This window comes from Metarhizium brunneum, chromosome 7, assembly GCF_013426205.1.
Source record: "Metarhizium brunneum chromosome 7, complete sequence".
NCBI lineage: Eukaryota > Fungi > Ascomycota > Sordariomycetes > Hypocreales > Clavicipitaceae > Metarhizium > Metarhizium brunneum.
Window position 1 is genome coordinate 1,588,299 of NC_089428.1, and position 24,618 is coordinate 1,612,916.

The following is a 24,618-nucleotide window of genomic DNA, read 5'->3' on the forward strand; positions in this document are numbered from 1 at the left end:
AGCTCAACATTTAAAGCCCCACTGCACCCAGACGAGGACTACAAAAAATACCTGCCTAGGTACCTAGAGGTACCTGCCTATCGCGCTCCATTTCGAAAAGTAAGTACAATAACTATTTACCTAGGTACTTAATTAAGTACCTAGGTAGTATCAGACTATACGGAGTACTCAGCGACAGGCAAATATGGATCCAGTCCGGTCTGTATCAGTAAGTAGTAGATGGCAGTGGACCCCGTGATGACGATGGTAAGAGAGCACTGAGTCCACATAGCTCCTGGAGCTTGTTCAACGACCGAGCAGTCAACAACGGAGTAGTTCTACAAGGGGCTAGTATCCATCAACTACATACATCCATGTCGTGACCTTAACTTCCTTCCTCCCCCTTCATCAATCTGGTTAACTCTGAGCCTAATTCTTCGCCTGTCTGCTGCCTGTTTTAAGTTCAGTGGAGGTACCTTCCATAGGCACTTGAGTAGGCTTGGAGTCAAGTACCTCAGCACTTGAGCTGCTAGTTTCGCACATGCAAGCATTTCTTACCTGGACAGCCGCATCCTCTTTTCACTTCGCCATCTTCGTATTGCAGAATCCGTGCCAACTCGCTTACCTTCACGCCCACAACCCGGGGCAGACGACGTCTACCGCACTCGCACGGGAAATCGAATGAATGCAACCGCTAAACCCTTTCCTTGCCGCCTTCTTCAAAAGTCCCGTTGCTGCCCAGTGCACGCCTGTCCATCATCATATCCTTCTCGTCCCACTGACAGATGAGCTTCTGACTTCGCGCGAAATTGACAGCGGCGCCGCCGCTAGCGAGGTCATCGCATCGGAGGAGTTTCTAGGCAGTCATGTTCTACGGATTCCATCACCTAGCGTCTCCTCGGGGGGTAAAGATGGCGTCCACAACTTGCGCGATGTGAGGGGCAAGGCAAAGCAGTTTTCAACCCTGAATGGAAGAAGCGTCGTTATTAAAGACTCTGTGGTATATAGTAACAAAGGTGTGACGCCATCATTATCCCAAGTCCTTGCTGCACTTGTTCAATTGGCTTCAGAAAACGCTAACTTGACTCTGCTTTCACAGGCTTCAAAACGTTTGCTCAGGCACAGATACTAAACGACGCGATTTGGTACCCCGACGTTTTCGAGCCTCGGCAATGGCTGCTATACTTCATTTCGAAACCCCTGGTTGGTGCATGGGAGGAAGTCAAGATTCTACCAGCCGTTCTAGGCAACGGTGTGAACAAGAAAATGACTTTGGATACCAAGAAAGTAAACGGCTCGGACACCGCAGAGGGTACTGTTCCGAAGAAAAAAGATATTAGGAGTTTTCATGAGTTGCTAAACAACTTTCCGATGATTGCGCGACAAATGCAACCCGGTCTTGAGAAGTTATTTTTGGAATTTACAACTGTCTTCGAGAAACCTCTGCCGCCACCTCCATCTGCTTCTAGAATACCAGACCCTCTGCCTGATGGCCCAATCACTGCAGCAATGCGAAGAGCACGCTCGAACAGTTTCTCCATCCGGAATGGCAAGGCCATCAACCGTGATTCACTTCCAGTAACGGAGGACTTTTACGCCGAAGATGACGAGGATGTGATGAGGGCTTCATTAGAGACCGCTGTCACTGCGGCTATTGACTTGTTTCAGAGCGTCGACAAACAACAGCTGTCTCTTCTTGGAGCCACAACGGACTTAACTGGACCCCTAGTAGAAAAGCTCATCGAACGTTATGTCACTGAAAATATCAATCACCTCATATTCCCCAAACTCAGTGCTATCAAACGACCCGAGGATCTCGAGCTCGAAGCAAAAATCAGGCAAATGGAGTATATTGATATATCACAGCTGGGAATCGCTATTGATGGAGGATCCAGGGCCAAACATGATTTGCTTATCCAACTTGGACCCGCCATCGAAGAATTCAAGAAGATAGCGAACGCTATGAGCCCTGGAGAAATGATGGATGCTCTATTGTCTACTACGAAGGCTGCTTCGCAGTTGACTGATACATCTAGGACCCAGATGGCCAACGGCAAGGAAGACCCCGTATATGAAAAGGCAATCATGACGGTCAATGCCGACACATTAGTCTCGCTCCTTCTCTACGTCGTAATTCGCTCCCAGGTCCGAAATTTGCAGGCGCGGCTAGTGTATATTCGAAATTTCATATTTATTGACGATGTCGACAGTGGAGAAATGGGATATGCGCTAAGTACGTTTGAGGCCGTACTCGCATATCTCGCTTTGGATTCGGCGGGTCTCCGAAGAGCAAGCAGGCGGAACAAAGCCTTGTGGGATGCCGCGAAGAGGACAGACTTGACCGAGCTGAAAGCAATCATGGAACCAAATATGTCAGCCGTTGTAGACGGGGATGACGATTTCGAGCTCGATGGAGACCCTGATGAACAGGCAAGACCAATTCGGCGTCCGTCATTTACCTGGAGTCTACAAGATAGCTCCTCAAGACGCTCATCTCTGGCGTTGACCCCGTCGGACAGATTCTCTCGTGGCTCCGGCCTAGGTCATGTATTTCCATTCCAGTCTAATGGCAACTGTGAAGAGGGTGACTTTTCGCTGGTCAAACGAGTTAAGCGAGTTGCCATGGACACTCGCAGCTTATCAAGCGGGTCTGAAATCTCCTTCCACTCACGCACAGGCAGTATTGGGACTCTGGGCAGTGCCATCGAAGGAGATGTATCTGTCGAGCGCCTGGCCCAGACGAGCAATTCCTTTGGCGAGTCTGTTCTAATGATTGCCGTCCAGAGTGAAAATCCAGCGTCTCTAAGGTACTTACTCTCTCTTTCTGGGTACTATTCTCTTGAAGTGATACTTCAAGACATGAATAATGAGGGAACGACTTTACTAAGCGCTGCCATACAACTTGGTCATAAGGATCTCATTAATATGCTCCTGGAGCGGATTGATATATGTACTGAGGACCAACGTGTGCAGTACTTATCCGAGCAAGACATCTGGGGACGCAGCGTCGGGCATTACCTTTTCCATGCTCCTTCTTTGATTGCAAGGATCGGGAAGCTAATCCCTTGGAGACAACGTGACAAGAATGGCCAGACACCGTTGTTCGCCCTGTGCCGTTCCTATGATAATGAGAACTACTACGATATGGTGGAGGCTGGACTGAGGGTGGCAAGAGAAACCCAAAATGATGGACAGGCATTACACCTTGACGACCATGTGGATGCCAAGGGCAATACTTTACTCCACATTATAAATGATACAAGGCTTGCAATGAGGATATTGCATTACTGCGACATCGACGTGAACGCGACCAACGAGAAAAGATTCACAGCACTCATGGTCGCCAGTAAATATGGAAGATACGATATGGTCAGGTGTCTATTCGCTGATCCCAGAGTAGATATTGCAGCAAGAGAGATGCGTGGTCTCACTGCTGTAGAGCTTGCAAAGGACGACGATGTGCGGAACAAAATTGATGACCTTGCTCTGTTTAGCATGCCTGCGGGACGTGATGGGAGAATTACTGGTGTTGTCCGTGCTTTCTTCGTGGAAGATGGGAGTGTGAGGCTAGTCCTGAAGTCGGCGGCGCCAACGGATCATGATAGTTACACTGTAACGACGACTAGGCGCTCTCTGGCGGAGTTCGAGCAGTTGGCCCATCTTTTGGCCGAAGAGCAGCCTGCTTCATGGATTCCGTCCATGTCTGATACGAGGTCACCATTTCAAATACCCGTGAAACCATCCCGAGCGATTCTGCGAGACGTTCAAGCGAAGACAGATTGGTTCCTGAGGATTATGCTGAGCCATCCCACTTTAGCAACCCACGAGATGCTATGGGAGTTCTTCCTTGTCCCTGAACTCCAGCTTGAAGCAATGGAACAGCGCACGAAGCTCAAGGTGGAGGCCAGGATCGAGAGAATCAAGGAAGAGTACGAACCTATTCGCGATATGAGAGAAGTGGAGCAATTTGTGAATCATGCCAGGGAGATGGTCCGAAGTGTCAGCTATTCGACAAAAAGCGTTACAAGACGCGCCAATGGTGTCGGACTGGCTATAAGCGGTGAGTTTAGCGGACATGAGACAGCAGAAGCCAACTGCAAAAAAGCACCTATACTAACTCGATGATAATTGGCAAGACCTTTACGATTCCATGGTGCTCCTACACAGGGCAGTATCTTCAATAAAATTCTTGCCACAATCCCACATCAGCGCTCTGGAGGCATACGTAAGAGCCATGGCTCCGACCCAAGCAAGTCCACAAGCCATGCTACATAACACCTTGATGGCTATCCAATCGACAGTCCAAGCACTTTTGTCATCACTTGCGCGACCTACGACATTAATTAGTCAGATAACAGCTGCCAAACGAGACGCTGATAGAAACGACAGCTCTGCGGGCCGTTCCTCACGATGGGTATTGGGGCTGCTGGATGAGACCAGGCAAAGAATTCAAGACGGAAGAGAGAAGCGGGCTAAGAAATACCGCGAAGAGGCCGAATACCTCTCCAGAGAGCTGCGATATACACAACAGACGGTGGCAGGAGAATTAGCCGGATGGCAGGACATGCACGAGAAAATGGGACGCCGAGCCATCCGGGAGTTCGCACGAGCCATGGTCGTTCAAGAGAGAACGCGGCTAGATGGAATGGTTCGCGCTCTTCGAAAGGTCGGGACGCAACGGTCAAATGTCAAGTCATGAGCATCCTCTGGACTGGCATTGACTGTATCTCACTACATAGATGAATGGCCTTTATCTTTTGGTTACAGGGAACGTGGCCAATGTAGTACAATAACAACCAACACATAGACGGCCGGAGACCTAATTTTTTTTTTTTCAAACTAACCTAGTGGTACTATAACATCACAGGTAAATTGAAGGGGGTTAGAGTCATCTTTCATTGCATAGCGGGCAGCGTTGCGGTATATATATTGCTTTATTGGATTCTATGTACACGTTAAACACACACGGCTCGTCAGTGTATTATAGTCCGAATCTGGACGTTAGAAAAATTCGTCGAATCATGACTGCCTTAACCTCATATTACTATGCCTCTTGATTAAACCTTGCTGACGGCAACGGCCGGGCCGTATTGTTACCGTTGAGTTCGATTGCCAGTGGCTTTATATCCCCGCATATTTAACTCCTCGCTTTCCCAACTCCTTCCTTCCAATGGCGTCCTCGGGCCATATCCATCCCCGACTGCGCTTTGCCTCTCGCTTCTCTGCCAGCTGAGGCTGTGGCATCCAGCTGTCGCGAGGCTTAGCCTTGCGTCGTGTTCCCTCGGCAGGAGCGCCAATGTCTGCCCTCCAATGAGCATGTCCTGCCGGCGTATCATCGCTCGCAAGTTGGCACATGCCCCAGAGAGCAAGGCAAGCAGTCAACGGGGTCGAAACCTCCGCGTCGTCCGCATTGTTGGCATCGGGTGCCGTCACGGAGAGCTGCACAGAGGTGACCTCCAGATCGCCGAAGAAGGGAGTAGACTCTGTTCCGCAGCGAACAAGAACAAGCTCAATCTCGGTAAGAATGAAGCCGTATCTGCAGCTGTGCTCGCGCATGGCGTGATGTAAAGCCGACAGGCCACGGAGGTACTCTACCCGCTTTACATTTCCCTCAACTCGCATGCCGGTGTTGAAGCGATCGAAGCTCCGAACGAGACCAACCACTCTGGCCAGAGGCTTTCCACCGAAAATAGCGGCAGCACTAGATGATTCTCCAGCCGCATTTGCGACGAAGAGCAGTTCCTTGACGCTGCTGGACGACTTGGTTGGTACCGAGAATTGCAGAGGACGGCTGGAAGAGATGGCGAGGGCAGAGTTGAGCTTGGGCAGGTAGTATGATGTGTAAATATTGTGGAGGGAAACCTCAGTCTCAGGGTTCCTGGAAGACATGCTGGCCTGCGGAAGGAGAGAGGCGGGCACAGGAGTTGTCAGGAGGCCCGAAGCGCCCGGTAGAGCAAATATAGCCTGCGCATTGAAGGAGCTCCAGGGGCGAATGTTGCGAACGTCCCACCAAAAGTGCCTGATGCTTGGGTCTCGCATCGGGAACGAGATGGTGCGAACAAGAGAAGCAGCAGGATTGTACTCCATTAGGTAATTTATAAGTGTTGTGGAGGATGTAAGAGGAGCAGCAACCGGCTCCGGAGTCCCATCAAGACTCAAGGGTGACTGAGAACGTGGATCATACGATGAAAATGAAAACTCTGGAGGCGGGGTGTGCAATGCAGGTGTAGTCTTGGCCATGAATGGGATTTGACGATAGGTTGTATAACCGTACTTGCCAAGTGTGCTAGCATCAAGGCTGTAACACGTTGTTGACGCTTGGCGAGGGACGGTAGACAGGCCATCTGGCTCGGCAGTTGCCACGCTTGCGTTGCTGCCCCTGTTGCTATTATGGCAGCCGTTGAGGTTATGAAAGTTGGCCGGAGAAGATAGAAGGGGAGCCGGGTTTGACAAACACTGCTGTTCATGAAGAGAGCCGCCGGAGGGAAAAGACGACAGGTGAGCGTAAGCCATGTTGGTGAGCGCCTCCGGGTTCGTGTAGCTTCGCGCGTGGCTAGATCGCACGGATCTGACGGACGAGGCTCTGGTGGAAACAGGAGTAGTGTTGCGAGCACGATGAAGCTTGCTCATTGATACAGGAGTATGCTGGGGAGTATGATGAGCAGGGTGACACGCATCGATATGCTGGTCCTGATGGCGAATCTTGGGCAGCAAGACCGGGCCATGTTGATGAACGGGAGGACTGGCTCGGGGAGGTGTCGTCAGCCTGGTGCAAGCTGAGTCTGGAGTAGACTCTACTGTGGACACAGTCGAGTATATGGAGGACGCCTTGGACGAAGATCGAGCATGAGGACGGACACATGGTAGCTCCAAGAGTGAAGGATCAAATGAATATGCTGGATCTATTGTAAATGCGTCTTGTGAAGGCGGCGTAGAGGGAGAGGGAAAGGTAAAGTTGAAGGCGACGCCCGCTTCCAGACTATGAGAATGAAGAATTAGTCGAATGCCCAACGAAAGGGATGTGTTTACAGTGAAGCAGGCAGGAAGCTTACGCAGACATGGTAACTTGGGAGTGGGAGGATTCAGGAATGAATATTATGAAAGAAATGCTGATTAGATGAACTCGAGTCCAGCTCCAGGAGGTATATCAATGCAAGTGGCAGGCGGTACGTGAGGTAGAGAGATACAGCGAGGCCGAGTTGAATGCGTGCGCGTCGTGAACTGAGGGCTCGAAATTCGCCCAGAGAAGCAAGAGATTATCGATTTCTTTGTTGCGACCAGCGCTTGACTAAGCATGAGAAGCAAAATGCAGTGTAATATAACGAAATGACTGGGCAATGAGAACAAGGCAGAAACCAGTTGGGTGATGCAAGGCCAGTATATGCGGCCACCTGTGGGTTAGGAGGCCTCGTGGCAAGGGAAGAAAAGAAGAGAAAGGCAGTCACGAAACGATTGGGAAACAGAAAACGAGGTGGGAAGTTGGAGGGATGATGCCGACTTCTTATTCTCGCCATGAGCCTGATGGAGGAGTAGGCATGTGCGGCTACAACATAGTCGACCGGGGGGCGTGCGTATCCAGGTATACATACATGCCGTGTGAGAGGGTAACGATTAGGCGCGCCGCACTCGGAAATCTAGTAAAAGGCGGGATAGGGAAGACAAGTGCAGAGTACTACCGCATTGGCATGGTCGCTGGTGTAGTTCAGATGGGACGCGAATAGGAAGCCGCAGCAAGGATTTAGACATGGCTCCCAAGGGACCGTCGGTGGACTCGCCACAAAACAGCCGCCTTGGCGACAGAGGTTGACAGGTGTGAAACGCGAAAGAGACCCGATGGGATAGTCTCGGTTCAATGTTGTCAGAAGACCGACACGAAAAGAAAGAAACTCTTGGCTTTTGCCCACTGGGCGCGGTGAAGAAACGTGTAAGTGGGCATCAACTCGTGAGCCCCCAGCACGGGCAAGAGATGCGATACGGGTCATTGTCATGCGCGCATTGGTGTTTCCGCGACTGATACGTGAACAAAGTGTCGACGTGTTTATACAGATCAACTGCAGGTTGGTCGTGTCCATGGATATCGACCATGGCGTACGGAGTAGATGCACATACGGAGTGCATGCTCCATGCTCCATGCTCCATCCAAACGCCTCGCACATCGAGGTGGGAGGACAAGGGCCAGGATTCCGAGGAACCGAAGCATAGTCAAGGTGAACCAGGCCATGATCAGGGCTCCACATGCACGGTTCTGGGGTTGTGCGGATTGCTGCAGGCGCCGGCCTCCTGGTTGGCCAGCTTTCTGCCGTCAATGACTCATTTTTAGATGCAGAGTCTAAACTCGCCTTTGTGCGCGTGTTGGCTCGATGCACCTAGGGCATTAAGACGTTGGGCCGTGGACAACACCATCGCGTTGCCCACGACTCGACACGTAACGACGTCTCGACGATTTCCTGACGCGTCCATCGCGTCTTGACCTCTTGTCTACTGTCTAGTGTCTACTGTCTACTGTCTCTTGTCGACGCCACGGCAACCCCAAAGGCAGCTGCACCCAAGGTGATACGGAGAGTGGCATTGACAGTGACAGCGACATTGCACTAGATTGCAGGAGGCTGAGCGAGATCCATACTGGCGGCTAAGTTATAATGCAAAGGTGAGCCATCAGGGCCGAACGCTACTATAAAAAAAAAAAAAAAAAAAAAAAAAAGGAAGAGTCTGGTAGATTAAAAAGGGAAGACGGGGGGGAAAGGGTAAGACGGCAATCCCCGGCAGCATCTTGTGCGCTGTCGGCTGCCTTCTTCCCAGCCACAAGACGGCAAGATGCTGGCCTGTATCTTGGTGCATCATGGCGGCTGCCCGCCGGCGCTTAACTACACAAGCAACCGGACTGGCCCAAAGTAGGACCTGAACGGAGAAAAGGGTCTGTCTGGTACTCCGTAGCTTGAGACCAAAAGTCTCCCAGCCGACGGGCGGCTGGGGAAATTACAGAGCCACCAAAAGCCTCTCCAGCTCGCCCTAACTGCACCGCCCCGTTTGCCTCCTGGCCCAGAGAGGTCAGAGAGTCGAGACCTTTCAATGTTGATTGTGCCTCCGGTCTGCTCATGTCGGTCTTGCGTTGTGGCGGATTATGGACCATGCCGCCTGTCAACGGCTGCAACATTGGATGCCGTGGGGGACACCGTGGAGTGACACGGCAATGACATGGAAGCACTAGACTGCTTCGTGAGACGCCAGGAAGCGCGACACCAGCCTTGCTCTGTTATTGGTCGCTTGCCACGCGCCCGTCGTTTGGCAACGCGCTCGGGAAGAAATGCCACCAAAAGGCACACGCACGTCTCTGTCGCCCTCCCGTCCGCGCCACGACGCCAACATTGAACCCTTGCAACCTTGTAATATTGGCATCCCCGTACGGAGTATGGAGGAGTTCTGCTGAACTACGGCACCAACCCCCAGCCCGTTTGGCCAGGGGCTTTCCACGGGAACCATGCTCCAGGTCCCCTGCGCCATCTCCCATCCACTGGCTGGTTTCCTCCCATCTTCAGAGTCGTTGCGGGCCTCAAGCCTTCTTCTCGCCTATCGTCGTCCCAAGTCAGCTTGCCTTTGCCGCCGACATTTGTTTCGAAACAAACCCGCTGTAGGCCGTATTCAAGGATTTGAAGGCCTCTGAGCCCATATGACGTTGCTCACCACAGCCCGCAAACTGCCTGAAACTGCCACTCTGCGTGTCCAGATGCCGACGTGCTTGAAATCGGCCATGAGCCTTATGTGCAAGCACCAGGACCTTTGCGTTGTGGAGGCGGAGGGAGGCCGTCATCGCGGAGATAAGGCACGATGCTGCGTGGTAAAGGTCATGGGCGTATGGGAGCTACCATCAAACTCTTAATCGGTTCCCGAACGCAATGCTACACGCCCTTCTTCTATTTTGGCTGGTTTGTAATAAGCTGCCAACACAGAGTGCTACGTAAAACAAAATGTACTTGGCCAAGTGACATATCTATCCCTCATGTAGTACGCTATGGTGTATTTTCCCCCAGTCAGACATGCATACATATGTCATTTGTCCCAGCATCACCGAGCACGGCTTTCTATGCCAGTATTTATAGCACTGCGAATACACCTTGACAGTTCAAGCACCGTTTTCGCTGCCATTATATCAATAGTTGCGCAGAGGCTCACGATGGTCCCCCAACACTCTTTATTGGTTAGACATCAGTTGGACGAACACCCGGTCTCTGCTTCACAAGGTTTATAAGTGGAAGAAAGACCTTGTGCTTCAAACTGTCGTCTTCGGCGCTCGTGTTTCGCGAAGTCTGAATCCACCCCAGCAAGTCTTTCCAGGCAATCCACTCCCACGACTCGCATTTATCCGGCTCCAGCAACTGAGGCTCATTGCTGTCATTCTCCCGGACGCAGACGTGAAATAGAGTAATATAGTGCTTATTGTCATCGGGCATGTAGTCATTGGTGGCTGTCAAAAACCGGATGTCAGCAACTCTGAGTCCAGTCTCCTCGAGCAGCTCGCGGGTGGCGCATTCCTCGGTCTCCTCGCCAAACTCTAGATGGCCGCCTGGAAGGGCCATTGTGCCAGCACCGTGGGAGCCCTTGCGTCGGCCGACGAGAAAGCGCGGGTTCTCCTGGTCTTCGTTCTTTGAGGCCAGCACGAAAACTGCCACCCCGGCGCGTACGTTGGGGGCGGATGTGGCCATCATGGCAAACAGTTAGGAGGACAAATGTCACTGGCTAGAAGGGGAGGGGGGGGGTTGGTAGATCCCGGTGTAGTGATGGCGATTTGGGCGAGTGAATATATCTAGGATGGATGCCTGGATTTATATAAAAGCGAGTGTTTGGTCCATCCATGGTGAATAAGGCGAGCTAGCGAATGTCAACGAACCCCGCCATTTAGTCGAAGGCCCATACATGCTACCGCAGGTACTCCGTACATGTACATGCCATTTGCTGCCTGGAAGCATTGACGAGACCCAGGGTAGGCGTCCAGCAGTCGACTGGTCTGGAAGCATTCTTGGTATTTAAGTGAAATAAATTTAGGTGCCCTTTTGCTACTAAGGATAGCCTTAAAATGACTACAAAGACTCCCATGCTTTTATCCGTTGTTCCATACAGCGACCGGAATGCACGAGCCAAATCGCTTCTCTACCTACCAAGCACCTTAGCTACCCACCCAACATTAGACAAATATCGCCCACCTTCACGTTTGGATTTGGCCACTCTCGTCACTTCACATCAAAACCACACGCCAAATCGACAAAGATATCACCAAGGGTAAAAACGCCCATGAGAACACAAGGATGAAGTGTCCAACATCACTGACTCAGCCGGCGTAGTTGGCAGAGTGCATGAAACCAGATTTCAACCGCACTACTCCCTGACAGGGAAGGAGCCAAAGAGAGAAAAGAGCCATAAGAGTCACGCCAGACAGTGGCAACTGCCGACATGGAGCACCCACAAGGTCAAGGTCATGCATACGTGTGTTCAACACACCTGGACAAAACAATATATCTGTAAACAAGAAGACCCTCATTTCATCTATGATAGCCCACCAAAGCCACCGATATATCTCAGCCAACACTAACAACGCCCCTGTGCCATAAAACCATTGTGCTCAGTAGACACACTCTCTCCCTCCCAAAGTTGGACATGACCCAGTCAAGCAACACCACGGATAATCCAGTCTACTTCTGGCGAGATGCTGATACAGAGACCGGATGGCTTTCACAATGGTACTACTGTCCTTTCACGGACGACAAGAACCCAAAAATAGTATACGAAACTGCCGAACAGTCCGTCTCCCCGGCGCGGACTCTCCACCCTACGCGAAAGATGTGCTAATTACTTCTCAAGTTACATGATGTATCATAAGGCTCTTTTGTTTAACGACCAGGCCGTGGCAGCCCAAGTTCTGGCCGCCGGCCATCCACGAAACGCAAAAGCCCTAGGCCGCCAAGTTCAGAACTTCTCAGACGAGACATGGAAAAAGCACAGGACGGCCATCGTTCGGCAGGGAAACCTCCTGAAGTTCACAGCAGCAGTTACAGAGAAAGGTTTTCGAAAGGGCACGGGCAACAACGCACCACTGATCGATGGCAGCTTGCGCGAGATGCTCCTCGCAACCGGCACCCGCGAGCTTGTAGAGGCCAGCCCGTCCGATAAGATCTGGGGGATCGGCTGCAAGGCAGCAGATGCAGAACGCCGTAGGGCCTATTGGGGTCTCAACTTGCTGGGCAAAGCCTTGATGGAGGTGAGGTCGTTACTGAGAGAGCAGACGCCACAGACGTGAGCCCTTCTGCAACAATTTGTCTGTGTTGGCGAGCATGCATTGCTATTCAGAGATGGAACCAGAAAGAGCTTGTTTTTTGATGTGCGCTATGTGAAAGAAACTATGTATGGATTCCCTGTTATTGCTGTGTCGACTACTTGTCTAACACACGACCTGCTAATTAGATGACGTACTTTGTGTTATACTTTTGTTCTTGGATATGCGGAAACATCCCTTTCTATGCCGAATACCTTCTATACCTAGTCATACATGTATACACGTCTTGCTCCCAGGCAAGACTAACAGAGCGGTGTTGTATCATCTTTCCATGACATTGGCTCTCGCCATAGTCACTGCTCTGTCCGAAGCCATTTTCACCGAATACTCTCTTTTCAGGCCATCGGTCCCCCCATGCTTTCCCCAGGGTATTAGAAAAACCTGGTACGTTGCGCGTAGGCAACAAAAATAATATACAAGATGTGACATGAATTTGCAAACTCCATCCCTTATGCCGAGAATCGGAAACAAAACTGTGGCCGGATCTGCTGCAACTCGTACCGACTTCATTTTAATGCCACTCCCTTCCGCTCTTTTGCATTTCAATCAAACGCCAACCTCGGGTTTCGGGATTGTTTACGTCTTCCGGAACTCGAGTAATGCCGATAGCGTATGTAACCAGCTGCACCTTGTCTTCCATCCCCGCAGCAAGCTCATTGGACTTTGCATTGCGATACACATGGACCTCTTGGGTGCGGCAAGTGATAATAAACACAGGCACCTCACCAGGATCGAGCATTCTGGCTCGGAGAATATCAACATTTCGAATATCAAGGATGCGGCCGTCAGACTTCATGCCCGCCTGAAGATACTGCTTAGTCAACGCCTCATAGACTGAAAATTGTGCCGCTGACAGCCATAGCTTCAATGTTTCCGTATCACCCTTGACATATGCATCAAGAACTTCTGGGAGGATATATTCTCGGAGTTCTTGCAGGAAGGGCTCGACCTGGAAGGCGGGATCCATGGATCGGAACTTCTTGATCACCAAGGCAGTCTCGTTCTCGGCAAAGAAACCTCCAATTCGGTCAGTTATGCTTCGAGCGGTTGATACCAGAGGATTCTCAGATTCCTCATATCGGCCTTTCATGGTAAAAATTCCCTGGACGAACTTGTTGCTGTCGCGGAAATCTCTCCAAGCCTCCTTCCAAGCGGCGTCTTTGTGAAGCGTGATATTAGTTCCCGCACTAGTTTACATTGATACGTCAGTAATTAAACAGCCAAGTGTCAAGAGTGAATGTGTAAGCTTCTTACTTTGGATCTTCCTCCATTACTTGAGAAGAGGCACCATTTTGCTGTTCCATCATTGCTCTCCTCTTCCTGCGCTCCTCCTTCTCCACCCATCCGCCATATCTGGAGGAGCTTCCGTCGTCGATAACATTCTTCACATTTTGGTAGGCTTCGGTGTCGCGGATGGGCTTGGTGGCTTTGTCCACAGCATCGCCCGTGACATTGGCTGCCTTTCGGACACCCTTCATTACCGAGGTATCCCAGGTCCAAGAAGCACCCTTTCCAATCGCCCCAGCGGTGGATTTAACAGCCTTAGCGGTGGTGGATGTAATGGCACCAGTCGACTTTTCATAAGCCTCACGAGCCCGGCGAACCGATTCGCTCTCAGTAAATTGATGGGCAGCGGCGCCGATCTGCTTTGTTGATTCATTCCATTCTTTCGATGCTTGAAACTCGGTGTTCATAGTTTCCATGAATACCTGCCAGGGAGTTTTGTCGCCGTGAGGCGGCGGCGGAGGCATATCTTCCTTCTTTTCTTTTCCATCTTCCTTGTTCTGTGACTGTTCGCCATTGTCGCCTTCGTCAGACTTCTTTGATTGTTCTTCATCAGGCTTGGTTTCCGATTCGGATTCCTTGGCGCCGGCTGAAGCAGATTTGGCCGAGTCTTTACCAGGCTTCTCATCTTGCAAACTCCTTCTGGTCACATGGAACTGTCGGCGCTGCGAAATGGCGATTGGGACAACCCGAATATTGGATGGATGAAACTGAGATCGAAGAGGAGAAAGGACAACATTCGTAGTATTTATCTTCTGATTCGCACTCCATGTGGCGAGTCGGGAAGTCTGAGAAAGATGAGAGGCTAGCCTCGTATAAGCAGGAGACCTGCTATATGAATTGGCAACATGAATAGATGCCCGGGATAGGGCATTTTCAGAATTAATAGCGCTTCGAGCGACGGAATTCATGCTGTGGAAGGTGAATGGGAAGAAGCCCACAGAGTGCGTCTTGGTGGACAAGAAGGGTTGCAGGAGAGCAATTGGGGGGCCGACAGCTTCCAGGCAAGGCGAGAATGAAATTTTGGTTTCCGCGATCTCGGCTGCAGGCGGAGGGTACAGCAGCGGTAGGTCGGAGCATCGGCAAAACCACGGCTAGCCACTTTTTTTCCTTGGGGGAGGCCCAATACAGCAGCTCTTGATGGTTCCTTCAGACTCCATGAGAAGGAAAAAATCTTGCGAATTTTGAAGCAGGCCGCATCTCTGAAGTCATTGTACTACATCCGAATGCAATGCTGGAAAAATGAGCCGGTCATTGACAAATCGCCTGTCTGTGCTGCCATTATTTCGACGGATATACGCTACGACCACGAAATGTCCTTCCCAACCATCACGAACATTGTCCCAATCGGCGGCACGATGGAACGATTCAAATGCGGACAGACCTAAACGGGTGCAGGCACGGCCCAAAACCGAAAAGCTTCTAGACAGTGTTTTGAATAACTCATCAACGTCACGGGACCGGGCGACACCCAACACCATGAGTGACCTTTCACAAAGCATGGTGTTTGATATGCTAAACAACAAGTCCAATATTGACACGAGTGCGCTTTCTGGCCAGAAGTTCGAGCCCGCCCAACGCAGAGAAGATGCTCAAGAACCCTATCATTTCCACGTCTACTCCCACAAGCACAATACGCACATCACCTGTACAAAACCGAATCGCGAGCCTATCATCTCTATGTCATGTGGAAATATTGGCTATCGAAAATCTCGACGTGGAACCTTCGACTCGGCATACTCCCTCACAAAATACGTCTTGGAACGCCTTATTCATACTGGGTGGCCAATAAAAATTCAAAGATTGGAGTTGGTGCTGCGAGGGTTTGGCCAGGGCCGAGAGGCAGCTGTGAAGGTCTTGATGAGTCCGGAAGGCAAAGTTTTGCGGGAAAAGATTGTCCGAGTCGCGGATTCCACTCGCATCAAATTTGGTGGTACTAGAAGCGAGAAACCAAGACGACTGTAAGAATATCGCGGGTGGATTAGCTGACTCGAGACGAGAAACGGGGAGGGAGGAGGGAGAATGTTAGGAATGCCACTACTGTACTATATAATTGTACAAGCGCTGTTTATATAAAAACTGTGTTAGACCTTGAGATACATCCTACCTAGCTTCCCCGCAAAAGAACGTAACAATCTCTTTCAGTGGAAAGATACCTTGGACCATGACAAATTATAAACTAATGTACCCCGGTGCCTTAAACGTCGATGCGATATATCACAGTACGCCAAGTGAAGGGCGTGACACACAGGCACGTTGGTAGGCCAAACATTTTTGCCTCACTGTAGAAAACAAAACCAGCACATGTGGTATCTTACTTTACCCGAAAACGCCGTGCCAAATGAACTTACACCAGAAATCATGCGACAGGTTGTAGCTACCGCGGGGCTCGCTCTGCTGCTGGAAGGCTTCGCCCAGAGGAATCCCGTACAACTCGTTTCCCTTTCCCGCTACCACCTCTCCGCCTCTCGTCCTCGCTATCCCACTCTACGCTAGCATCATCCCTTTCGGATAAGAAATGTGGCTCGGCCCGAGAAAGCATACGCGAAGACTCATCTGCAACGTCCTCATCGTCATCTAATAGCTCGCCGTCCGCAGTTTCGTATTCGGGTGGTTCGATCCATTCTCGAGGTACTACGCAAGGTAGAGCAACGCCGATACTCGCGGCCCTGTTGAGCCAGGCAGGGCCAGCGTTGCCAGTCAATTTTTGACATAGGAACGACGTGAAGTGGTTGCAGTTCTTGGTCAGAAGGTTGTACGATGTGCCCAGAAACTCCTCGGACGCAGCGCGCAATGCAGTATCAATCTCATCCTGAGTGGCAAGGGTAAATCCCTGCAGTATTTCGCATCGAAACGTGCCGCCAGGGGGTTCGGTCTTGGGTTTGGTCCAGTAAACACCAGTTACACCGCGCTTATCATGGCCACCATACGCATATTCTTTACCACAGATGACCACGCCGGAGTGAAGCAGCGACGCACCAATAGTCCAAAGAACCGATGAAAGTCTTCCTGGCTATTGACCAAAGATAACAATATTAGTAGTTGCAATACATAAACAACATGACGAAGTAGGTGAGGTGATTCATCGTCGGGGTAAGTACGAACTGGCAGCAGGTCGTAAACGTGGATTGTGACCTCGGTCTTTTGTAATGACAACGTCGATCTGTGTCTGCTCCCAGATTGGCCTGTGCTTTGTCGAGGCGTCGACATGTTATAGAAATGCAGTCGTCGGGCTTTGAAAGGTCAATGTGCCTTGCGAAAGACAATAGCGCCGCGAGAAGTTATTCTACTCCGAGTCACAGTCGATGCTCCGTGTTAAGTCGCACTCTTCGGCAGCATTAAATCCACTGAAACATAGGTGATAGAAACCAGCTCTTGATAGAGAAAAAGCACGAGTCAGAATGGCAGGAGGCAAGTCGCTCTTATGAGTGGAAATGGCGGAAGTGCTCACCACTTGAGCGACTTGGTGGCGGCCAACATGGAACAAAGAGCACAGTGCGGCGCCATGTGCGATTCGTAGCCGGGTCCGGAGACATGCTTGGTGTCAGCTCTCTTTGCATCTATGTACTTAGTATGTAGAGCAAGCTTGCGTGGCGGGTCCAACAGCATTTTGGAGAAATGTGTGGAGTACCCACCTACCAAGGGAAAAACACTCGCTCCGATTCCTGCCCCCAGCCCAGCTATCTGCTCCCACACACTTGAAGAGGGCGTGTGGTGGGGAGCTCTTCAAATTTCCTTCGTCGCAATTTTCCAACCCGTCTTCTTCCTCTTCCACTCCTCGCCTTTCCACTCCCCAATACGGGCGTCGTCTGTCTCCTTTTTCTTGAGCAGACGTCTATCCTTCTCCTTTCTTTCCCCCTCCGCTTAGAATTGACGGCAGAGGCTCCCTGCAGCCAGGTCGTTCACCACGACGCTCCTCATCACCTTTCCCTTTCCCTTTCCCTTTCCCTTCCCTTCTCTTATACCAACTTTTCTCCCGCGCGCAGCCAGGCCTGCAGCTCTTGGACAAGCTCCAATCGCCCGGCGCGTATCTATTATTATACCCTGTCGGTCTTTCGCCAAATCCAGAAACAAGATGCCTCCTAAGAAGGTTGTCCAGGAGGAGAAAATCCCCCTTGGCCGACCCGGAAATAACTTGAAGAGCGGAATTGTGAGATTACTTGTCCTTGGCACAGCTGGAGACTGCTATTCGTCAGTCGCTCGTCTACTAACCATGTCTTCATAGGTTGGCCTTGCAAATGTTGGCAAATCCACATTATTCCAGGCCATCACAAAATGCAATTTAGGCAACCCAGCTGTATGAGGCCCCCCCTCGTTCTTCGCCCTTGATCCGGGGTGCTGACAGCTTGCAAGAACTTCCCCTATGCCACCATTGATCCTGAAGAAGCTCGTGTCATTGTGCCCGACGCTAGATTTGACTGGCTGTGCGAGAAATATAAGCCCAAATCGCAGGTTCCTGCGAACTTGACGGTTTATGATATCGCTGGACTTACGCGCGGTTCATCCACCGGAGCTGGCCTCGGAAATGCCTTCTTGTCGCATATTCGCGCCGTAGATGCCATTTTCCAGGTTGTTCGATGCTTCGACGATGCTGAAATTATCCACATCGAGGGTGATGTTAACCCCACCCGAGACTTGGATATTATCAGCGAAGAGCTGAGACTCAAAGATATTGAGTTCGTTGAGAAGGCTCTGGAGAATCAGAAGAAGAAGACCCGCATGGGCGGTCAAAGCCTTGAGCTCAAGAAAGCTAAGCTGGAACAAGATATCATTGAAAAGATCTTGGCTTGGCTGCAGGATGGTAAGGATGTCCGCAAAGGCGTCTGGGGTCCTAAAGAGGTAAGAATTATTGCATAACTTTTTTTCGTTTCTTCTGCTGTCTTGATGTTTTTATTCATACATTCAATCCCTGCTTCTTATGATGACAAAAGGCCACTTGGCCTGATCTAATCCCAGCTCGTCGAATGCCTCGCCAAATAACGCTAGAGTGCATTGTGAGATGAAAATTACTCTGATAGGAGCCTACCTACTTTTCTTTGCACCTTGAATTGCGAAACATCTTGCTATGGTAGAAACCACTGTACTGACTCTTGTGGTATTAGGTAGAGGTTATCAACCCTCTGTTCCTATTGACGGCTAAACCCGTGGTTTATCTCGTGAATCTATCTGAAAAGGACTATGTCCGAAAGAAGAACAAGCATCTCCCAAAGATTGTTGAGTGGGTCAAGGAACATGCCACTGGCGACCCAATTATTCCTATCTCCGTTTCTTATGAAGAGCGTTTGACGCGCTTTGAGACCGAGGACGAGTCCAGGGAGGAACAAAAGAACGTTGGGGCCGAGTCGGCGCTCCCTAAGATTATCACGCAGATGCGCAAGACTCTTCAGCTGGGTAGTTTCTTCACATCAGGGGCAGATGAAGTCCGCCAATGGACCATCCGCACTGGCACCAAAGCGCCACAGGCCGCCGGTGTCATACACACAGATTTTGAGAAGACCTTTATTCAGGCCATCGTTTACAACTTCGATACGCTGAAGGAGCTGGGTGACGAAGCTGAGGTAAAGGCGAAGGGAAAGATGATGACCAAAGGCAAGGAGTATGTTGTGGAAGATGGCGATATCCTACTTATCAAGGCTGGTGCTGCTAAGGGTTGAAGTGTTTATAATATAGTCACTTGTGATTGGACCCTTTGTCGATAAAAGTTTTGGACAAAGGGAAAATGAAAAAAATCGTAAAATAATGAATGTGCTATTTATCAACCAATGTAACCTATCACCACTGCGAAAAGAGTGCGGACTGGTCAATCCGCAGTAGATTGGAGCTTGGATGTGTGGCGCAGAGAGCGGGCTTAGGTCCGCCGTGTCGGCACGGGCCATCCTACTCATGTTGTAAGCGCTGACGGCGGGGGCCAATCGGGAAAACCAAAATGGTCACATCATCCCGTCCCGTCCGTTGAACCAACCGAGAGACGGTATTGCTACTTTTCAGAAAGACTATCCGAGTTCTCTCCATCTGCGTCACCTGAGGCAACATAAGTCCGGTAATCTTTATTTCGGTACCTGGCTACCTGTATCGTACAGAGACGTGAGCTTGTCCTAGCCAAGTGCCTTGAATATCCGCCCGCTCCGCCGTCGGAAATATATCCACAGGATGGATTATGTCGGACATCGTGTTGTGCAAGAGGCTGCCAAAGAAGCCGCCAGGTATGACGCTCACCTACACTGCCTCTCCCTTACGCACAGCCCGCCACGACACATTCTTCTCCTGCCCTTCAAGCTACCTCGACTGCACTTGATTTTGTGCGGGGTACAGATCCGCACCGACCAGGCCGCTGAAACCCGAGACATAGCACAACGACGCCATTCACACCCCTCAACCTCATCCTCCTAAGCGTCCTCGTCTACACGGCAGTCTCGACCTTCTCGCGCTCCAACACGACGGCCCCGATCCCCCGCGGCCCTCCGCCCAAGGTATTCCGCACCTACACCCCGCGAACGCTGCTGCCCTTCAACGGCGAAAACGGCAACCCCATCTTCTTCGCCGTCCGCGGCCGCGTCTTCGACGTCAGCAACGGGCGCAACTTCTACGGCCCCGGCGGCCCGTACTCCAACTTTGCGGGTCGCGATGCCAGCCGCGGCCTGGCCTGCCACAGCTTCGACACGGAAATGCTGACGGAGGACCTGGACGGCCCGCTGGACAAGCTCGACGGTCTTGGACCCAGCGAGATGGACGCCTTGCAGGGCTGGGAGGAGACCTTCTCCGGGAAGTACGACATTGTTGGCAAGCTTGTGTCGGTTGCCGACTACAATGCCGGAAAGGCCGAGGGTGCGCAGTAGCGGCATGTGATGGATGGGAGAGACGGGGACTCGTGATTTTTAAAGGAATCGCCTACAGTTTGCGGCAGGGCATCTTTCCTTATCGCAAAATACTCTCCGCCGTTACAGTATGAATACTATATTGCGTGACATGCACCTTTAGCGGGGATATGAACATGTTTTCGACCCTCGCTATACCAGTCAGTTTTCATTCGGGCATGCAATGCCCCTTTCCGTGCGGTTTGTCTTGGTGATGCAATTATGTATAAAAAAGTAGAAGCGCAATGATGACCATTTGGCTTGTCCAGTAAAAGATGACTAAAAGTAGAAAAGAGAGAAAACGACTCCGATTTCGTATCAGCAGATCCCAACTCCATGCAATGCCTTTTCCCCATATCTACAAGCAAAACAGGAAAACAAGCCCTCTCTGTCGTCCAAAACAAAGTCTTTCTGCATACATGCATGTAAGCTAAAACTACTCGCTTGACCCATGAACCAAGAAGCTACGTTCAAACATGAGGCGACGAATACTAATGGGGGAAACAAAAAATTCAACGAACCCAAACATTTTTTTTAGAATCATACACAGTTCGAACCGCTGACCCGAGGCAACAAACTTCACATCTGTAAAATGGTTGCAGCCTTTCGTAATAAAGCCGCTGTTTTTGCTGTCAGTAGTCTTGCTAGTTCCCAGTCGCCTGCCTCTACTGTATCGCGAATAGCAGGGAAAAATGATGCGTCATAAGTTGACCATAACTGAGGGCCGAACACGACGTGCTTGAATTGAGTACGGTTTGGAATCTATTCAAAGTCAGCACAGTCCACCAATACAGAAGAATGAGGTACTTACACCACCGCCGAGCTCTAAATCCAGGAGCGAAGCTTCAAAAGCAGCCATCCGGTCATTATAATTGATCCGCTGGGTCCCAAGACCATTTGCTTCGTACCCGCCGCTGCTGAGAATCGAGCGATCCCATTCTAATTCCCACTTCTCAAACTCCTCAGCGTTACTCTTGACCAACTCGACGGCATCCTTGAGTTCCTGGAAAGGTATCTTTGAAGCGCCGTCCTTGGCAGTTTTTTGCTTGTTCACCCAATATTCCAGGTCATGAACCCAGTGATTGAGGCTTCGGGCATAACCAACCATGTCGAACGGCATGATGGCCCTGTCAGCCAGGTCGAGGAGCAGTAGGCCAACAACCTGGCCCATGAGTCCATGGTAGATAAAGTTCGGATCTATTACCTGCTCAACCAAATTGAAGCTTTCATAGCTGGAGCCGAAGGGCACTGGCTCTCCCTCGAACTTAAGGTCAATCGAGCTTGTACCGGCTATATCCTGGAATGGGACATAGTCGCCTCCCCCACCGAGGCCCTGCAGAGTTGCTTTGCGGCTATCCCACTGGTATTTGAGAGTCTCATTCTTGAAAGGGTCTACGACACGTTCCAGAGCTCGAATGAGGGCTCTATCCAGTGGCGGGGATCCTGCCGCTGTGAATTGGGTGCCTGTGATCGCAGCGTCTAGATTGATATAGGCGTAGGCATTCTGCCGCAATGTATCCAGGTTCATTTCAACGTATTCGGTGGACCCGACCATATTGTATTCTGCTGCATCCCAGGACATGAATTCAATAGTACGTAGGGGACGCCAGCCCCGGCTTAGCAGGTTACCAAAGATGCGAGCCAGCTCAATCATAACCGCAGTTCCAGAGTGAGGTTGGGAAGCGCCAAATGCCATGGAGTCACGATGATTGCCGAGAATGATGGAGTTTGACGTTTGTTCCATGCCTAAAATTTTGCCATAGACGTTCCATACGGGCTGTTTTTCGATCTCATCCTGCTCATTTTGTAGACGAACGACAGGTGAAGAATGGTCGCCTGTCCACCACTCATCCACTTCTGGGACACTGCCTTTCCACCCATCGGGAACCTGTTGTCCGTGGCCCTTTAATTGTTGCAGCAGAACCTTGGCGTCTCTCCAAGCAAGTGGCAAGCTGGGTATCTTCACTAGACCCGGCGCATCCTCGACAGCCATTCTCTGTTTTTCTTTTTTGCTTTCCCAGCCAGGCGTTAGAACATCACCGACTCCCATGTTCTTGAGGCTCACAGAACCCCGTTGCACACCATCCTCAGGCATCCATCGTCCCTTGGGCGCAACGTCACCCTTGACAAACCCGTTTTCGGCGGGATCGCTATAGATTAAGCAGCCAGCGAATCCAGCAAGCTCTGCTGCCTTGACTTTAAGGGCCACGTCCTTTTGGGTACCCATTTGTCGTACGAGGGCAATAGCTCCTTTTGTATCAATTCCTTCGTCTTTGAGCTTTTGAAAGTCGCCTGGAGAGCCATAATTAGCATATATAAGAGGACCCTTGACATCGCCAGACTTGGAATGGGCGTGAAAGGCGTATGTCTGTCGCCCAGCTGCTTCTCCGCCGCGTTCTTCCTCATCCAGCTTTGCAGTCCATTTAGCCGTCTTGCCATCCGTATCCATGATTTGCACGGCGCGACCGTCTTTTCGTGGATAATTGACATAAACGTAATATTTGTCAAGTTGTACCGACTCGAGCCCGGCCCGATGGAACATGCTTTCAACATCCATGGCCATTGCATAGTCTCCTTCGGTGCCAGCAATATGTGCATAGTGCGAGTAGTGCAGAACCGAAGCCCGCATACGCATGGGGTCGACATTAGACTGTAGAAAGGCTTTGAGATCTTCCGGATCGAAGCGCAGACCTCCTGGGAGACGAGTTGAGAAGCCGCTGAAGAACCCAGTGGCAAATAAGAAGTAGATGAAGCCAAGGACAATTAAAAGTGCGATAAGCCGGGCAAAGACTATAATCAATGCCATGGAGTTCATCCTGGGCCACTGCCGTGGAGTGTCGGTGCTAGTTTCAGTTTCGGCCTCGTTCTCATTACGGGTCGGTTCAGTGGCGCGTGAAGGAAGTTGGATGCGGAATCTCGGTAATCTCGGTCTCCAGGACCATTTCCATTTGGGTAGTGATAAGGAGAAACCTATTCTCTTGCTCCATACCGAGCCTATTGATGTGGATGGTTCTTCAACTTCCATCTCTTGCATTTCCCGGCGTATTTGAGCGGCCTCCTCATCGCTATCAAGCTCGCTATCACTACCCAAAAGACTGAATTCATCGTCGGTTTCTACCGTGGGCGGCCGGTATCCACGGGGTGGTTGCCTCGATGGTCCGGCGGCAGTCTCCGGCTGTCGCAGGAGTGATTGTTGTTCAACTTCGTCGGCATCGCGATTGTCTATCGATGATCTGGCAGGGTCCCAGACATAGCCGCGACGGCTTCCACTGGCCAAAGCCTCATCGTAGGTTGGAGGGACCGGATCATAGAATGGGGTCTTCTCGTCGGAAGGCATCGTGGACTAGACGCAAGAGGGTGCGCAGTCTACGGTAAGCAGCGAATCGAAAGCAGCCTGCCATGCAATACAGTTGGAACTAAACAAGTTCTACTTTGGTCGCTGGTGGGTGGGATGCGTTCTAAGTTGCGACGGGTATCTGTCTGAGTTGTGTCCGTCGGCACGGATTCGCGGCGTCGGCAACAGCGGTATCGATTACCAGGGGAATTACAATGAGCGTAAAGAAAGAAGAAAATTCAAAGAATGCGGCGCTGCTTAGGATTTAAAGGCGTCTAAAAATGCTTCATTGTAAACGATAGAGCCAAAAGCCAGTGTCGCCAGCTTGACAGGCGGCTGAAGGATGATGGCCGCGATGTTAAGGAGGCCTGGTGGTGATGTAGCTGGGTGGTTTGAATGGGTGGGCGCACATCTTTGAATGCCAGTGCTGGGCGTTCCAGCGCCGCTGCTAGTTGGACAGTAGTGTGAACCAGCACTTTGAGGCGCAGGTGTCGCGTCGCAGTTCCGTGCGTCTGGCTGGACAAGGTACTTATGAACATGTCTGGTCTGGTGTCTGCTGAGAAACATGGACATCTATTTGGACCTAGGACATACTTAAACTCAGCACTGAGGTAAGTAGTTGAGTACGTAAAGTACCTAATACGAAGACTGTCCAAATGCACCAAGGACGCCCTCAACATCAGGATTAAATATAACAATCAACTGGCATTTGGATCTCACCTCAGCGCAACATTGAATACCACCTGAAGTGCCGCAGACCTGGGCACCACGCCAAGGAGCACTAGTCCGCGAACACGTAAGTATGTACCTTTGTGGCGGTGCCAGTAAGACTCATATTGGCT

The 24,618-nt window shown here is 50.9% G+C and overlaps 10 protein-coding genes across 10 annotated transcripts; 5 read left to right on the top strand and 5 right to left on the bottom strand.

The window, feature by feature from the left end:
* Nucleotides 1-664: 664 nt before the first annotated feature.
* On the top strand, nucleotides 665-4,678 carry G6M90_00g110330 (uncharacterized protein; the record flags this gene model as incomplete). Its single annotated transcript, XM_014688340.1, has 3 exons — nucleotides 665-995; nucleotides 1,079-4,039; nucleotides 4,116-4,678. The coding sequence occupies 3 exons, from the start codon at nucleotides 665-667 to the stop codon at nucleotides 4,676-4,678; spliced, it is 3,855 nt and encodes a 1,284-aa protein (XP_014543826.1).
* Nucleotides 4,679-5,100: 422 nt separating this feature from the next.
* On the bottom strand, nucleotides 5,101-7,039 carry G6M90_00g110340 (uncharacterized protein; the record flags this gene model as incomplete). The annotated part of the gene is made up of 2 exons (XM_014688339.1): nucleotides 5,101-6,958; nucleotides 7,032-7,039. 2 exons carry the CDS (start codon nucleotides 7,037-7,039, stop codon nucleotides 5,101-5,103), a joined length of 1,866 nt encoding a protein of 621 aa, XP_014543825.1.
* A 3,136-nt stretch (nucleotides 7,040-10,175) lies between these two features.
* Nucleotides 10,176-10,679, bottom strand: NUDT1 (Nudix hydrolase 1; the record flags this gene model as incomplete). The annotated part of the gene is made up of 1 exon (XM_014688338.1): nucleotides 10,176-10,679. The coding sequence occupies one exon, from the start codon at nucleotides 10,677-10,679 to the stop codon at nucleotides 10,176-10,178; it is 504 nt and encodes a 167-aa protein (XP_014543824.1).
* Nucleotides 10,680-11,628: 949 nt separating this feature from the next.
* RIBX (N-glycosidase R617) lies at nucleotides 11,629-12,268 on the top strand (the record flags this gene model as incomplete). Its single annotated transcript, XM_014688337.2, has 2 exons — nucleotides 11,629-11,771; nucleotides 11,833-12,268. 2 exons carry the CDS (start codon nucleotides 11,629-11,631, stop codon nucleotides 12,266-12,268), a joined length of 579 nt encoding a protein of 192 aa, XP_014543823.2.
* A 547-nt stretch (nucleotides 12,269-12,815) lies between these two features.
* Nucleotides 12,816-14,499, bottom strand: tim44 (Mitochondrial import inner membrane translocase subunit tim44; the record flags this gene model as incomplete). The annotated part of the gene is made up of 2 exons (XM_014688336.1): nucleotides 12,816-13,491; nucleotides 13,559-14,499. The coding sequence occupies 2 exons, from the start codon at nucleotides 14,497-14,499 to the stop codon at nucleotides 12,816-12,818; spliced, it is 1,617 nt and encodes a 538-aa protein (XP_014543822.1).
* A 568-nt stretch (nucleotides 14,500-15,067) lies between these two features.
* On the top strand, nucleotides 15,068-15,553 carry G6M90_00g110380 (mitochondrial 37S ribosomal protein uS11m; the record flags this gene model as incomplete). Its single annotated transcript, XM_014688335.1, has 1 exon — nucleotides 15,068-15,553. The coding sequence occupies one exon, from the start codon at nucleotides 15,068-15,070 to the stop codon at nucleotides 15,551-15,553; it is 486 nt and encodes a 161-aa protein (XP_014543821.1).
* A 412-nt stretch (nucleotides 15,554-15,965) lies between these two features.
* sdu1 (DeSI-like protein sdu1) lies at nucleotides 15,966-16,798 on the bottom strand (the record flags this gene model as incomplete). Its single annotated transcript, XM_014688334.1, has 2 exons — nucleotides 15,966-16,601; nucleotides 16,694-16,798. 2 exons carry the CDS (start codon nucleotides 16,796-16,798, stop codon nucleotides 15,966-15,968), a joined length of 741 nt encoding a protein of 246 aa, XP_014543820.1.
* An 865-nt stretch (nucleotides 16,799-17,663) lies between these two features.
* Nucleotides 17,664-19,242, top strand: OLA1 (Obg-like ATPase 1; the record flags this gene model as incomplete). Its single annotated transcript, XM_014688333.1, has 4 exons — nucleotides 17,664-17,738; nucleotides 17,814-17,885; nucleotides 17,942-18,427; nucleotides 18,691-19,242. The coding sequence occupies 4 exons, from the start codon at nucleotides 17,664-17,666 to the stop codon at nucleotides 19,240-19,242; spliced, it is 1,185 nt and encodes a 394-aa protein (XP_014543819.1).
* Nucleotides 19,243-19,738: 496 nt separating this feature from the next.
* Nucleotides 19,739-20,424, top strand: DAP1 (Damage response protein 1; the record flags this gene model as incomplete). Its single annotated transcript, XM_014688332.1, has 2 exons — nucleotides 19,739-19,791; nucleotides 19,938-20,424. 2 exons carry the CDS (start codon nucleotides 19,739-19,741, stop codon nucleotides 20,422-20,424), a joined length of 540 nt encoding a protein of 179 aa, XP_014543818.1.
* Nucleotides 20,425-21,021: 597 nt separating this feature from the next.
* Nucleotides 21,022-23,779, bottom strand: FOLH1 (Glutamate carboxypeptidase 2; the record flags this gene model as incomplete). Its single annotated transcript, XM_014688331.1, has 2 exons — nucleotides 21,022-21,204; nucleotides 21,254-23,779. The coding sequence occupies 2 exons, from the start codon at nucleotides 23,777-23,779 to the stop codon at nucleotides 21,022-21,024; spliced, it is 2,709 nt and encodes a 902-aa protein (XP_014543817.1).
* Nucleotides 23,780-24,618: the final 839 nt, after the last annotated feature.